General features: G+C 30.6%; 1 protein-coding gene, 1 long non-coding RNA gene and 1 pseudogene across 2 annotated transcripts; 1 reads left to right on the forward strand and 2 right to left on the reverse strand.

The window, feature by feature from the left end:
• Positions 1-801: 801 nt before the first annotated feature.
• Positions 802-3,973, reverse strand: LOC124827847 (uncharacterized). The gene is made up of 6 exons (XR_015786370.1): positions 3,324-3,973; positions 2,523-2,658; positions 2,204-2,276; positions 1,956-2,055; positions 1,725-1,848; positions 802-1,079 (listed from the first exon to the last, which is right to left on the reverse strand). It is a non-coding gene; the product is annotated as an uncharacterized LOC124827847 (long non-coding RNA).
• A 2,515-nt stretch (positions 3,974-6,488) lies between these two features.
• Positions 6,489-10,907, reverse strand: LOC148199132 (uncharacterized). Its single transcript, XM_088111582.1, has 8 exons — positions 10,860-10,907; positions 10,667-10,766; positions 10,008-10,103; positions 8,753-8,811; positions 7,170-7,385; positions 7,030-7,071; positions 6,829-6,939; positions 6,489-6,754 (listed from the first exon to the last, which is right to left on the reverse strand). Exons 1-8 carry the CDS (start codon positions 10,905-10,907, stop codon positions 6,701-6,703), a joined length of 726 nt encoding a protein of 241 aa, XP_087967708.1. The 3' UTR covers positions 6,489-6,700.
• LOC148199133 (putative L-gulonolactone oxidase 6 pseudogene) lies at positions 7,395-8,717 on the forward strand (annotated as a pseudogene).
• Positions 10,908-13,609: the final 2,702 nt, after the last annotated feature.

A 13,609-nucleotide genomic window follows, 5' to 3' on the forward strand; every position in this document is an offset into this window, starting at 1 on the left:
TTGAAAATTATTATGGATTGTTTAGGATTTTCATAAGGTGAATCCGACAAGGACTGATATTGTCTCTACGTATCTCCATTTATGATAGAATCCATTTATGATAGAAAATTAGAAATCATATAAGTCTGGTAAAGAAAATTTATTTAGCAATGTTGACATTTTGGTTTTGAAGATTTTGTAATTTTTTGGTGAATAAAATGAAATATCAAACCAAATTCATTTGTTTAATTATTATTATTTACTATTAATATGACCACACTTTTTTTCCATTAAATGTTGTTAGGTAATAATTTAATTATTTAATTATTCCTTTAAAGAAATTAACCATCCTTTTTAACATACCTATATACTATATACAATTATAATATTTACATCTACATATACAAAGAAATTATAATACTTATTAAATGTATCCTAATTAAAAATTTTTAAAACTAATTAAGTACACAGTCATATATCACTACAAAAAAAACTAATTTTACCAGGGATTATTTTTGTCGTGTTTTTAACCTTGATAAATGCATTTTTCGCGATTACGAAAATCTCTGGAAAAAGCATCGTTGGTAGTGATTACCGGGGGTTTTGATTCAAACTGCTGCTATTTTCAAGAGTTTTAGTCAAAACCGCCGAAAATTACAGGAATTTTAAAATCCGCCGGGAATCACAGAGGTTTTGCAAATCACCGAAACTTGCAGGAGTTCCAAAATCGCTGGAAATGCTGTCAGATTGGTTTTTTTTGGTAATATTTAGTTGATTATATTAAAAAAATGCTATAATAAACAAAACATATAATAAAATAATTTGAAACTAAAATATTTTATAAAATAAATTATAAACATGTTTTAATACTTGTTCCATATAAATAATAACATCATTCAAATACACATTAAAGAGAAATATGTTCACTTAAAATGACTAGATCTTCTTCAATTCATTCATCATCATTTGGTTCCTTCTTCCATTGGACTTTGAATCTAGAGTGTCACTCTTCTCTTTAAGAGAAATCTCCCTCTAAGCCTCCACCTCCATCACTCTTCTCATTCAGTAAGCCAGAATTGGCATATTCCGAAGCCACATATCTGAAAAACGCAATTGAAGCACGAAAAAGAAGAATGCAGTTAAGCCAATTAAGCAGTCAAAAAAACCAATTCGGTTATTTTTATAGAACATTGCAATCTTTTCATAAATATCAAGGTAAATGAAATGCTTGATTCCAAGCACATGTTCTTGGAAAACAACTTGAGGTCGAAACCAAGCACATGTTACATGAACCCACAACATTTCAACATCAGTTGGCTTAAGAGCACCACCTGAAAAGCAAGTGCTTCCAATGTGGTAAAAGCATATTAGCACTTGATCACGACACTGACAATTAAGGATAAAACTTATGGAGGAAAAAAAACAAGGCCGGTGCAAATTGCAAATTCATAACACTAGAATTCCTAGACAACTACAACCACATTTGTATCAGGATTAGAGTTATAAGAGGATTTCTTAACAATGTGAAAATGGACAAAAAAGGAAAAATATTATTATTGATGATCCACCAAAGTAAAACAATTTTTTTTAAATAATTAAAAGGTTAACTCAATATATAATAATGAAAAAGACCTCCTTTTAAGAATGCTGAATCCATCGTGTACTACTTTCATAAATAATTTAACATCACAGGAAATAGACAAGAAAAAAGAGGTCAGACTTTCAAAATACTAAATGTGACATGCCTTTTACTAGACAGAGGCAACACTCTCTCTCAACATCGGGAGTTTCACATACTCTACAAACCCAAGAAGTTAAATCCTAAACATTTTTTCCCCACAGCACTCTTGGTGGACTGCTATTTGGCATCTGCACAATGAACAAGTGAACCTGTGTAAATCACTACCTTTAAAGCCTAAGAAATTTGAAACAAAGCATTTGAAAACCCAAAAAATTATAAAAAAATGGAAAAAAACCTGTTACAGATAATAATTTTGTTATCTTCCAAATCTTCAACCCATCTGCAAACAGCACATCTTTTTGTTGTCCATTTTGCATTAACAGGCTCATACTTCTCTGAAACAACAAGGTATAAGTAAAATAAATTTGTTTCTTGAGATATATTCAAAAGAAAACATGTATATGCTATGTGGAATAAGAACCAGTCAATTAAAAAAAATACAAGCAATCAGTGCGTAATAGTTTACATGAAATGCACATTTACCTTGCAAAAAAGCAAGTACCTGCTGCTGATCTAACTACTGGGATACTCCCTCTAATGGAATGTGTTCAGCCAACTGAAGTAATTCATGTCAAGTCAACCACAAGAAATAAGTACAGAACGGTAACAAAACAAGAGCACAATAATAGACACTAAAAAACACAAAGTATTCAAACTCAGAATGTGGAGACTTCTGGAAATAAAATAGATATAGGCAGTAATCAAGAAATCCATGTCACAAGACTAATGCTATCACTGTTAATTAAAAACCACCCAACAGAATACTAGGCATCCCCCTAATCTATCAAGAAACACTTCATACCCATTTTTCCAGAGGTAGCATTGTACTTTTCACTTTCACACTATGTTTCCATCTTTTCGCTCTGCAACCTGTATGTTTTTCCCATTCACTAAGTGTTTGCTTCCTCGATCCACAAGAGCCACAATTGCACATGACTCTACAAGAAAAGGAAATTACAAGCTGCTCAATGAAATTGTTCAGGGACGAACTCAAATCCATTCACATGGAGTTCTTTTATGCTTCTCAAGCTGTTTTCTTGGTATAGAACCTCGTCAGGTGATAAACAATACTACTGAAAGTGATATATTTTCTGAGATAATACTGGACGAATGCTAACATAAAAGTCAACTCCAAAATCATAAATAAAATAAATGGATATACGAAAAAGAACTTCTAAGTCCTTGGGGCAAAAGAACTTCTGTCATATACTTTATTTAATTTAATTTAATTTATTCCGTTACTTTAATCCACTAATAGGGTGAAAACGCACTCCTATATTTGTTTTGTTTCGATAAAGACAAATAAACAAAGTAAGGAATCTCTCTTAAAAAGGTAAATGCTTAGTTTTGGTGAGAAGAATTTGTACTGTCTAGTATCATTACAATTTTTTACTAAAATATCTACGAAAGTTGATTGTATAATGATTCATAAAACCTGAGCATGAAACAGGAGTAATTATATGAAGGGTTCTGATTAATCTTTGTCGTTTTTAATTAATTATTTAATTAATTAATTATTGGTCCAATTATAGTTTATGCAAATTCTTTATCTTGAAGGAAAAGATTATAAAATATGTTAGGAGAATGTGAAAAAAACGAGTACCTTCTTTTGCTTCTTTTGCACAATGGAGGAACAAACTCTATGAGACACAAAAACCTAAGAAAGGAAACAACATTGTGCATATAACTTCATAACCTATTTAATTAAAGCGAAATCAAATATGCTTTATGCGAAATGACCAAATTAACAAAACATAGGTCATGGTCAAGCTCTAATAGGTAAATTGAAAATGCATATAAAGCAAGAGAAAGGTAGAACAAACATAAACTTCAAAACAATGAAAGCTTTAATATACAAAATCTTTGCATCCAACCCTATTTTCTATCCACATTTGTAAAACTAATTTCGCAAAATTCCAATAGGTATTAGATTCTCTAATTTCTAGAATTTTCGGAATAGTGTAGCGGTTGAAAAACGGAGTTCAAACGAAAGGTCAAGCATTTAGGAATTGCAGAAGAATATAACTTATCGGTGAGGGACCAACGACGAAGGATACCGTCGCACACTCCCTAACGAATCGCGAAAAAGGAGTGCAAGTCGAAAACTGCAGTGAAGAGAAGACGATGCTGAACAGTGAAACAGACAAGATGGAAACTTGAAAATAGAGAAGCAAATTATCAGCTGTGAAGACCCTGGAGAACAAAATGGAAAATGGAGAAGAAGAAAGAGGAAACATGAGATAATAAGAAGGATTTGAGGGAATTCTTTTAGATATTTTTACTAGCAAACCGCTAAAAATATAACTTTAAAAACGTAGAAATTTATTTATAAAAAAAATAAATTCAAAAATTAAGGACGGTTTAGAAGAAAACTGCGAGAAATATATTTAAAAAAATAATTAAAAACTTAACTGCGATTTTGAAAAAAATCACTAGAAATTATCTGAGGTTTTTAAAACCGTCAGAATTTAACCCCTATAATAATATACTATTTTTGTAGTGTATATTATATATATATATATTGTTCCCTGAAGCAAAGAGTATAACAAAGCAACAATGTCTTCCTTTGACAGAAGAGTATCCATAGAATGGTTGTTAATTATGGTTGTTATTTTGTCCTCTGCAAAAAGTGGTATGTCTGAGGAAGTCGATGTTAAGGTGACAAAGTCTGTGACACTCCATGTTCAGGTGACAAGTTCTTTGGAAGGAAATTCTGACCTAACAGTTTCTTGCGACAATATTGATCATATGCAGCACCTTCTTCAACCCAATACTTCTTATCAATGGGATTATACTGGCGATGTTCCATCTTCCAAACCACCATTCCTCTGTTCCTTTCGATGGGGTCTTCAAGATCATATGTATAATTTGGTTGTTCCATTGTGGGATTTTGAATGTAAACAACACTGCCATTGGTCCATAAAAGAAGCTGGACCATGTAAGTATTACTATACTAAACTTGTTTGCTTTAAATGGCTTAAAACTTAAAATATATTCTATCTTAATAATATCTATTCTTCATTCTGCATCTATCAAGCTTTTTAATTATTATTATCAATTACTATACTATCTAAATGTCTACTACCCTAAAATTAAACTATCAACTGTGTTATACACTTAGCATGTACAAAAAATATATCAATACAAAATACAACCTAAATTTATACAAAAATATATAAATACAAATATTTATAAAAGATAACTTCAAATAATAAAATCTCTCGTATGGTTTAAACGTTATCATAATATAAGATATATGTCAAAACTACACCAAATATCTTACAATAACCTAATCTATTTTACAATACTTCTCTTATCCTATACTTTTCTAATACTTGGAGGAGAATGAATGTTATTTATTTACGATTTCCTCCTCATCAAATTGCCATTGAAAGAAACAGAAGAATCATTACTATAGAATGCGATTCCACTACGATTTTCTAATAGTTGCGATGTGGTAAAATACATTTGCAACATATAACCCATAAGGTTTTCTAACGTGAGAACTTGGGATTAGGATTTAGAAAAAAAAATTATCATTTTCAAAAGCAAGGGTCTCCTCCACCACCACGTCGGCGTCGAAGCAGAATGAGAGTCTTTGGAGCTTCTTGCCAGTGATCCTTAATTGCGCTTGCGTCTTTGACATGGGTTCACCCGTCTACGCCGAACAGGATTGAGATGTTGTGGTTTTTGCGAAAAAGGATGGACCTTCATGATATTGTTTTTGCTACCATGGAACACCGCAGAGGATTGCACACCAAGATTTATACCGTGATGATAAAGAAGACGATCTGAGACACCTTTTGTAATATCACTATGTTTGTATCCTTTTTCCTTCTTTCCCTTTCTTTTTTGGACAAAGGTGGTGAAGACCATAACCCCAATTTCAAATTGTGTCAAGACAATTACGTTTAAGTTTGGTGGGATTTGGAGAAGTAGACACTACAATGCATTGAGAGATCAATGAGAAGACTAATGGACACTTAATTGATGCATATTAACACAATTTCAAACGAAATTGACACTTTTTAAAAAATGGGGACACATCATTGCTGAATAATTAACAAAATATACTTAATTGATGCATATTAAGAAGATTGTAAATGAAGTTTGGCACTTTTTCAAAAGCGGATACCAAAGAGATACATTATCTTGAGAACCACCCAAACAATTAAACCTTATTTTAAATTATCAAATTAAAATATTAATTAATCAATTAAAAGCATAAAAATATTTATATGATGTTTTCTTTTTCTTTTATTATTATTATTATTATTATTATTATTATTATTATTATTATTATTATGCAAAACTAGTTAAAATGGTTTAATACTAATATTACAACATTGAAGTCACTACAAAAATCTGTATTTTTACCGGCGGTTATTTTAAATGTTACCGGCGGTTTTAACCCCCGCAAATCATATTTCCCGCGGTTGGAAAAACCGGTGGGAAAACGTCCGTCGCCAAGCAAGCACCGGCGGTTCTGAAAAAACCGCCAGTATTAGCGGGGGTTCCCTGGAACCGCCGGAATTTCCAGGGGTTTTGTAGAAACCGCCGGAATTTCCGGGGGTTTTGTAGAAACCGCCGGGAATAGCGGGGCGAGTCAAAAACCGCCGGAACAAGCTGGGGTTATCTCAAAACCGCCCCTACTTTTGATGGTTTAGTTTACCGGGGTTAAAACCGCCGGGAATTTGTATAGTTCATTTTTTTTTAATGTAATAAAATTAGATTATAATAGAAATGGTTTTATTGACAAAACAAACAATAAATTAATATGAACTAAAATTTAATAATATTGTATAAAATAAACTACATTATTCAACCTAATAGCATTCATACAACTAATTGTTCAACCTAATAGCATTCATACAACTAATTGTTCATACATAAAAATTAAAAAGAAAGATGTTCATTACATATGTTCAATATAGATGTTCAATACTAAAAGTATGACTCATAAAAGTATTCAATAACTATCTAATTTTTTTCTTCATTACATCCATTGTTTGGTCCACTCCCTTGATCATATACCTATAATATAACATAATAGTTAGTCGATAATATATTTAATAAAAAATCGTACAAATAAATTTAACAATTATTACCGATGATCTTTGAAATACTGCAAATTGTGAAGGCAATGGACCTTGATGATTTTGCAACAAAAGTGTCATGATTGCCTTCATTTCATTGACTTGTGATGTCAATGAAGATACCTATAACAGAAAAATTTATTTAAAAAGTTAGAAATATGATACCTAACATGTTAATCTTAAAAGAAACAAACCAAGTAAATATTCATTAACCTGAGATTCCAATTTAACATTAGAAGAAGTCAATGAAGATACCTATAACAGAAAAATTTATTTAAAAAGTGAGAAATATGATACCTAACATGTTAATTTTAAAAGGAACAAACCAAATAAATATTTAAATATTCATTAACCTGGGATTGTAATTCAACATTAGAAGGAGTAGATGAAGATGATCCAATATGAGAACGAGCATGGATTCCAAAGACTTTAGATGGGCAAGGACCCAAACCTAGACCGCGAACACGTCCACAATGCTCTTGGCTTCCTAAAGCATGAGCCAATGAATCTAAACTTGATATTTCTTTTGATTGAGACGATGTTGTAGATTCATATGTTTGAATTTTTTCCTACATACAACGTAATCAATGATGCCAACATTAAAAACATTGCATTTGTATAAAGAGACAAACTATTGAGTTGGCAGCAATATACTTATATTTAAACTTAAGATGTTTGCAAAAACAGTAGCAAGAATTGTCAATCAATAATTATATCACTAAAGAGATACATCATGAATTGTCACTAAAGAGATTATGACAATCCAAAGAAAGATCACATCTAATGCTTAACTGTCTGAACTATAATGGTTTCTTACAATGAATGGCTTTGATTTTACAATATATGAAGCAAGATGATGCTTTACAAGGGAATTCTCATGCGTTATGTGAAGGCTTCAAATGCCTACTTGGGGAAGCAAGAGGATGCTTTAGACTTTGATATTACCTACTACCGTAGCAAGGACCCTATGAGTCCTAGGCTCTATGAAGACATTGTTGAAGAGATTGAGCAAATTGGGATTTTCAAATATGGAGGATTACCTCATTGGGGTAAGAATAGGAACTTGGCGTTTGAAGGAGCCATCAAGAAGTACAAAAATGCAGAGAAATTTTTGAGGGTTAAAGAGAAGTATGATTCAGAAGGGGTTTTCTCAAGTACGTGGACAGACCAAATGCTTGGACTAAAAGATGGGGTGATGATAGTGAAAGATGGATGGGCTTTAGAAGAGGTGTGCATTTGCTCACAGGATAGTCATTGCAATCCAAGCAGAGGTTACTATTGCAGAGCAGGCAAAGTTTACAAGGAAGCAAGGGTTTGTACTCATTTGAAATCCCAATGAGACCAAAGTTTACAAAAGATGATCCATTTATACTGTGTGATAAGTGATGATATTTATAGCTGTAATTTACATATACCAAAGGATTAATAAACGCATTGTGTGATGCATACAAAGTTGAAAGGGTAAGTTATTTGTTGTTGTACTAGCTAGGACTAGTTATGTGAAAAGTCATGCAGTAGCCATTTAGTGAAAGTGAACTATAATTTCTGACAAAGCAAATACAAGGTTTCATTACATATACCAGCCAATGCAAGCAAACAAATTTGGTTTTTAATTTGATTTTGCTGGAGCATGCAGATTTGAATTTAGGAGTCTCGACCAAACATGATTGATTAATTATGTGTTTTTGATCAAAGCTAAAATTGATGTGTTTAAGACCTCTACTAGAACATACAAGCAAAGCCTACACACTTAAATCCCAAGTTGATCAATCTCAATTCAGAATACAAGAGCAATGATGCAAAAATGACTCTTAGCAAGTGCAATTTCAAGAAATATTTTCTAGAAAATTTCTAAGTACACCAAAGTACAGGGAACAAAATCCAGCCATCAAAGCACTAAAATGAACAAGAATAGTCTCCAAATCTTTTGTATTACCACTTGAGATTTTTTAGCAGAATAGTCTCCAAATCTTGTAACACAGCTAATAGGACTCCCTGATACACAAGAAGTGAATACAAAAATGTTGTTATAATATTGATTATGAATTTTTAGATCATCAAAATAAATTAGAATATATACAAGAATACACTTACTAAAAAGAATGAAATTGATCTCTCAACATAAGTTGTGCCAACAAAAAAATTCACAAAATATGAAAAGTTCTAATGTTGATTGAACAAAGCAAAGAGAATTAAAAAAAATGAGTGAAGCTTTGATTAAAACTAATGACATAGTGTTTATTTTTAAACATAACAAAATATAGTTAAACACTAACTTAATTAAGATAAATGGATCACTGGATTCAAATCTAAAGACCCATTAATATTAAATTATACTATAAATATTATATTGATAAAATTAATTTATTTACGTTCACATTAATGATAAAAGTAATTATACTAAATTTAAGGATCGGAGTATCTTCTAAAAATACAAACCTGATTCACCTTATTAATTAAAAACAAATACAAAAAAGAAAAAAATTACATACGTTAAAAAATGAAGACCGAGGAAGTTTATGAAATTGTAGTATTTAAAAGATACCTAATTGATCTTGTAAAAAATAGAAAAGAAAGTATATATATATATATATATATATATATATATATATATATATATATATATATATCCACAAGCAATCGAGTATAATTTCAATGCTAAATATCCACAAATGTACATCTACTGTTTATAAATATAAATAACAGTAAACAAAATTGTATATAGCAAATAAGGAAAAATGATAATATAAGTAAACTATAATGGCTGTTACCCTGCTAATATGCTACTGAAATGATTCTCTTCGCTAACACATGAATAACTAGTTTATAGCCAAAGTATTTGCTGACATGTATGGTGAGATGCATCCCTGAACCTGAAAATAAGTCATTTTTTGTATAAGAAGAAACATTTTCTTAATCATGAATTCCAGTCAGAAATAATAATAATTATTATCGTGTTAAATATCTGTTCGTCTATTAGCTGCCATCAGCAATAAAGAATAAACCTACTAATATAAATAACTGAACACATTCTAGCAACTAGTAGAAAAGGCTGAGACAACAGAAAGAAAGCAGATTGAATGAACTTCAACATATTATCTTTCATTTCTGTAATATTATGTTAAGAAGAAAGAAAAAGCATGTAAAACAATATCTTGCCTGCAACAAACAAGAGGGAATTTGAATATAACCCTGTAGCAAGAGGTTGACCTTTTCCAAGGAACTATGTGGCACAGGAGTAATGACATATAGCACACCTTTTACTGTGTCAATGCCCCTCACAATCCCTGAAACATAAGAAATCAAGATGTGTTAAAAAATGATTTGCTTAGAATTATCAAAATGCATAACTACTCAACTAGAACAATAGCCTTTTTGATTTGTGACAGTCATATTCTTGTTTTATTCTCTCTCTTCAACATCTTTGGAAGCATGATAGCCTAGATAGGTAGAGATCTCTCCAGATATACTACAGTTTATGTCATTGCAAAGCTGAGACAGTGGTAAACTTCTCACAACCAATAGACAGATATACAAGATAAGCTAACTCAAAAATGCACATTTAGTTCACAATACTTTTGTCTTACAAAATTTGAAATTGTTTAAGTTCAATAATACCATTTCTTTCAAATAGCATTACCATTTTGTTTACAAGGCATTTGATGTTTTCAAAGACTTGTAAAACATAGAATGGGCATTTTCAGGTAGTTTGCTTTACTATTGCAACCTTATTAGCTTTTTAATCTAAAATTTCAATGCTGCAGAAGTATTTCAGTAAAAAATTATCCTCGGTTTCAGAACAGAACATAATGAAACACTTCAAATTCAGGAAGTTAGTCAAATGACGTACCAAGGCCAAAACACCAAGGTAAATTTTCAGGTCCTTCAGAATCAACAGCTAAGCCAACAATAGTAGCATTCAAACTGAAGAATATTTCAGAGCTTGGGACCTACAAAAATACCGGTAGATCATTTGTGGAGGCAGAAGCTTTGTAGAAATTTGTGGAGGCAGAGTGTGCAAGATAGGAGAACAAGAAAGTAACTCGTATCAGAAAGAGGCACTTCAGAGGCAAAGCATATGAAAAAACCATATTAAGAAAAGAATCAGAGAAACTTGCTTTATTTTCAACAGAAAAATATACCTAATCTAAAACCTATTCCAAAAATGAAACAGAAAAAGGGTAATAAAATTAAACCTTGATTCACAATCAAACATTCCAAGCAACACCACGGACAGATATGGAGGAGGAGGAGCAGCGAGTGCAAACAGCTCCAACACTGTGCAGGTATTTTGGCTCCCCTTTCCTACAGAGTCATAGACGCCTCCATCATCAGATAAATCATCAAATGTTCACATATCTCAAGCAGGAGAAGACGAACACGAAGGAGAGCAGGAGAAGACGAACACGAAGGAGAGCAGGAGAAGATTGTGGTGCAGTGAAGGGTTTGGGGGAGAATTTGATAAAGGCGGGGAAGGAGGTTAGGGTTTAGTGATAGTTTCAGAGAATTAGATTAGATGGATTTCGAAAGTAATGAGTGAAGGCGAGAGCGGGGATATGTTGATAAGTATTTTAAAAATTAAAAAATTATATTTTAGGGGCGGTTTTGTTATAACCGCCAGAAATACATGCGGTTTTAGACATAAACCGCAGGAACTACTCGGGGTTTTTAAAACCGCCGGTAAATAACCCCCTTAAAATTAATTATTTTTGTAGTGAGTAACGCTGGTTATGTAATGGTTTAACATTAATATTAATATATTTATTAAAGTGTCAAATAAAAATTAATATATATATATATATATAGTTAAAATGGTTGAAAATTAATATTATTAAATTTATTAAAGTACAGTTATCAAGTATATTTATTAACGATTTAAATAAAAATTAATATTAATATTAATATATGTAAGCGTTTGAGCTGGTTATGTAAAGAACTGGTGCAAAACTAGTTAAAAAGGTTCAAAATTAATATTAATATATTTATTAAATTATTAAATAAAAAATTAATATTAATATTTAAACGTTTGAGCTGGTTAGGATATTAATATATTTATTAAAGTATATTTATCGAGTATAATTAATGTATTAAATAAAAAGTTAATATTAATACATTATAAACATTGAAGTAAAATTAAAAAGAAAGAAGTGAACCTTAACCTTAATTGAATAATAATATTAATTTTTCCTTAAAAAACACATTTGGCAATTTCTAAATAACATATGTGTTCAATTCTCTTAACTATTAGAAGAAATTCTAACGAAGTTAAGAGAATTAAAACTTCTGTAATAAGACTATATTTTTTTTTATTATACTAAAGATAAAATATATCAATGCTTGTTATATTAAACTAAGTATTTACTCATGAGATTTAATTCTTAATATTAAAAAAAGTTAAAAATATTGTCTAATTTATTAAAAATAAAAAAATTGTTTATTCACTTAGACACGTGGTGAATCGTTACCCTAGACTTTTACGGAACTCATTAGAAAAATAAACAATATTATCTTCATGATTGTATAAAAGTATAATTAATAATAACGTAAGAAGTCATTATTAATAAATAAATGTATAATAATTAGATTATTTGAAAGTTAATTAACTAGAGAGTCATATATGTTTATATATAGATGTGATTGTTGAGCCAAAAAGAAAAAAGTGATAGTGAGAGGAAAAAGAAGAAAAGGGTGGAAGAATGTGTTCATTTGGCAGAAGAGTTTGTTGGATAGAATTGATGTTAATTATGGTTGTTTTATTGTGGAATGGAAAAAATGGAATGTGTGTGGAAGTTCATGTGGAGGTGACAAATGCTTTGGATGAAAATGTTGACCTACATGTGTATTGCAACCATGTTGATTCTAACGAGCGACTTATTCATCACAACACTTCGTATCAATGGGATTATTCTGGCGATGCTCCAATTTCGAAACCACCATTCCTATGTTTATTTCGATGGGGTGAAAACTTTCAAGTTTATATGTATAATATGTTTACATTATTTGATTTTCAATGTAAACAACACTGCCAATGGTTTATAAGAGAATCTGGACCATGTAATTACTTTTACTCCAACAAACTCGTTTGCTTGAAATGGCTCCCAACCACAACAACAACAACAAAACATCCTCTACTCAACCAAAATACTAAGACCCTCGTTCCATGAGTTTTAGCTACCCATCTTCTCTGGATTTTAAATAAACAATTTTCACTTACTCTCCTGTCTCCTCTAAATGTAACATTGCTTCTCTCAACTATATCATCATTTCTTTTTTTATTTTCATTTAACTCATTATTATATTATATTTTTAATTTCATCAAAATAAATACATTTCATATAATTAACAATTCTCATAAAATTATCAATCACCATAAATTTTCATCTTTTAATTGTTACAAAACGGACCAATTCAAAGGTCTAGTTTTCCATCAGTTCTCCACGTAACCACCTCAAGGTTGATTTTTTTGTTTCTTTAAGTAGATCTACCTAGTTCATGTCAACTTTAAATAAGAATTAATTATGTTTTTATCCCTAAATTATTATAAATTATTATGTATTTTTTGTTTTTGTCTTTTTTTTCTAAACTTTGTTCTGTTTAGGTCTCTCACCTTTTAAAAAGTTAAAGTCATGAATTTAGTTTTTCATGATTAATGTCGTTATAGTTTTTTCTTTTATATGATTAACGGTGTGTCACACCCGATAAAGTTATTAGATACCTGTATTGTTTTTCTAGGTCAACAAAATATTCAAATAGTATGATAAGACATTTGAATAAAATGCATGGAGAAGTCAAA

The sequence above is a fragment of the Vigna umbellata genome, chromosome 4 (assembly GCF_029865625.1).
Source record: "Vigna umbellata cultivar VRB3 chromosome 4, Vumbellata_1.0, whole genome shotgun sequence".
In the NCBI taxonomy this organism is placed as follows: domain Eukaryota; kingdom Viridiplantae; phylum Streptophyta; class Magnoliopsida; order Fabales; family Fabaceae; genus Vigna; species Vigna umbellata.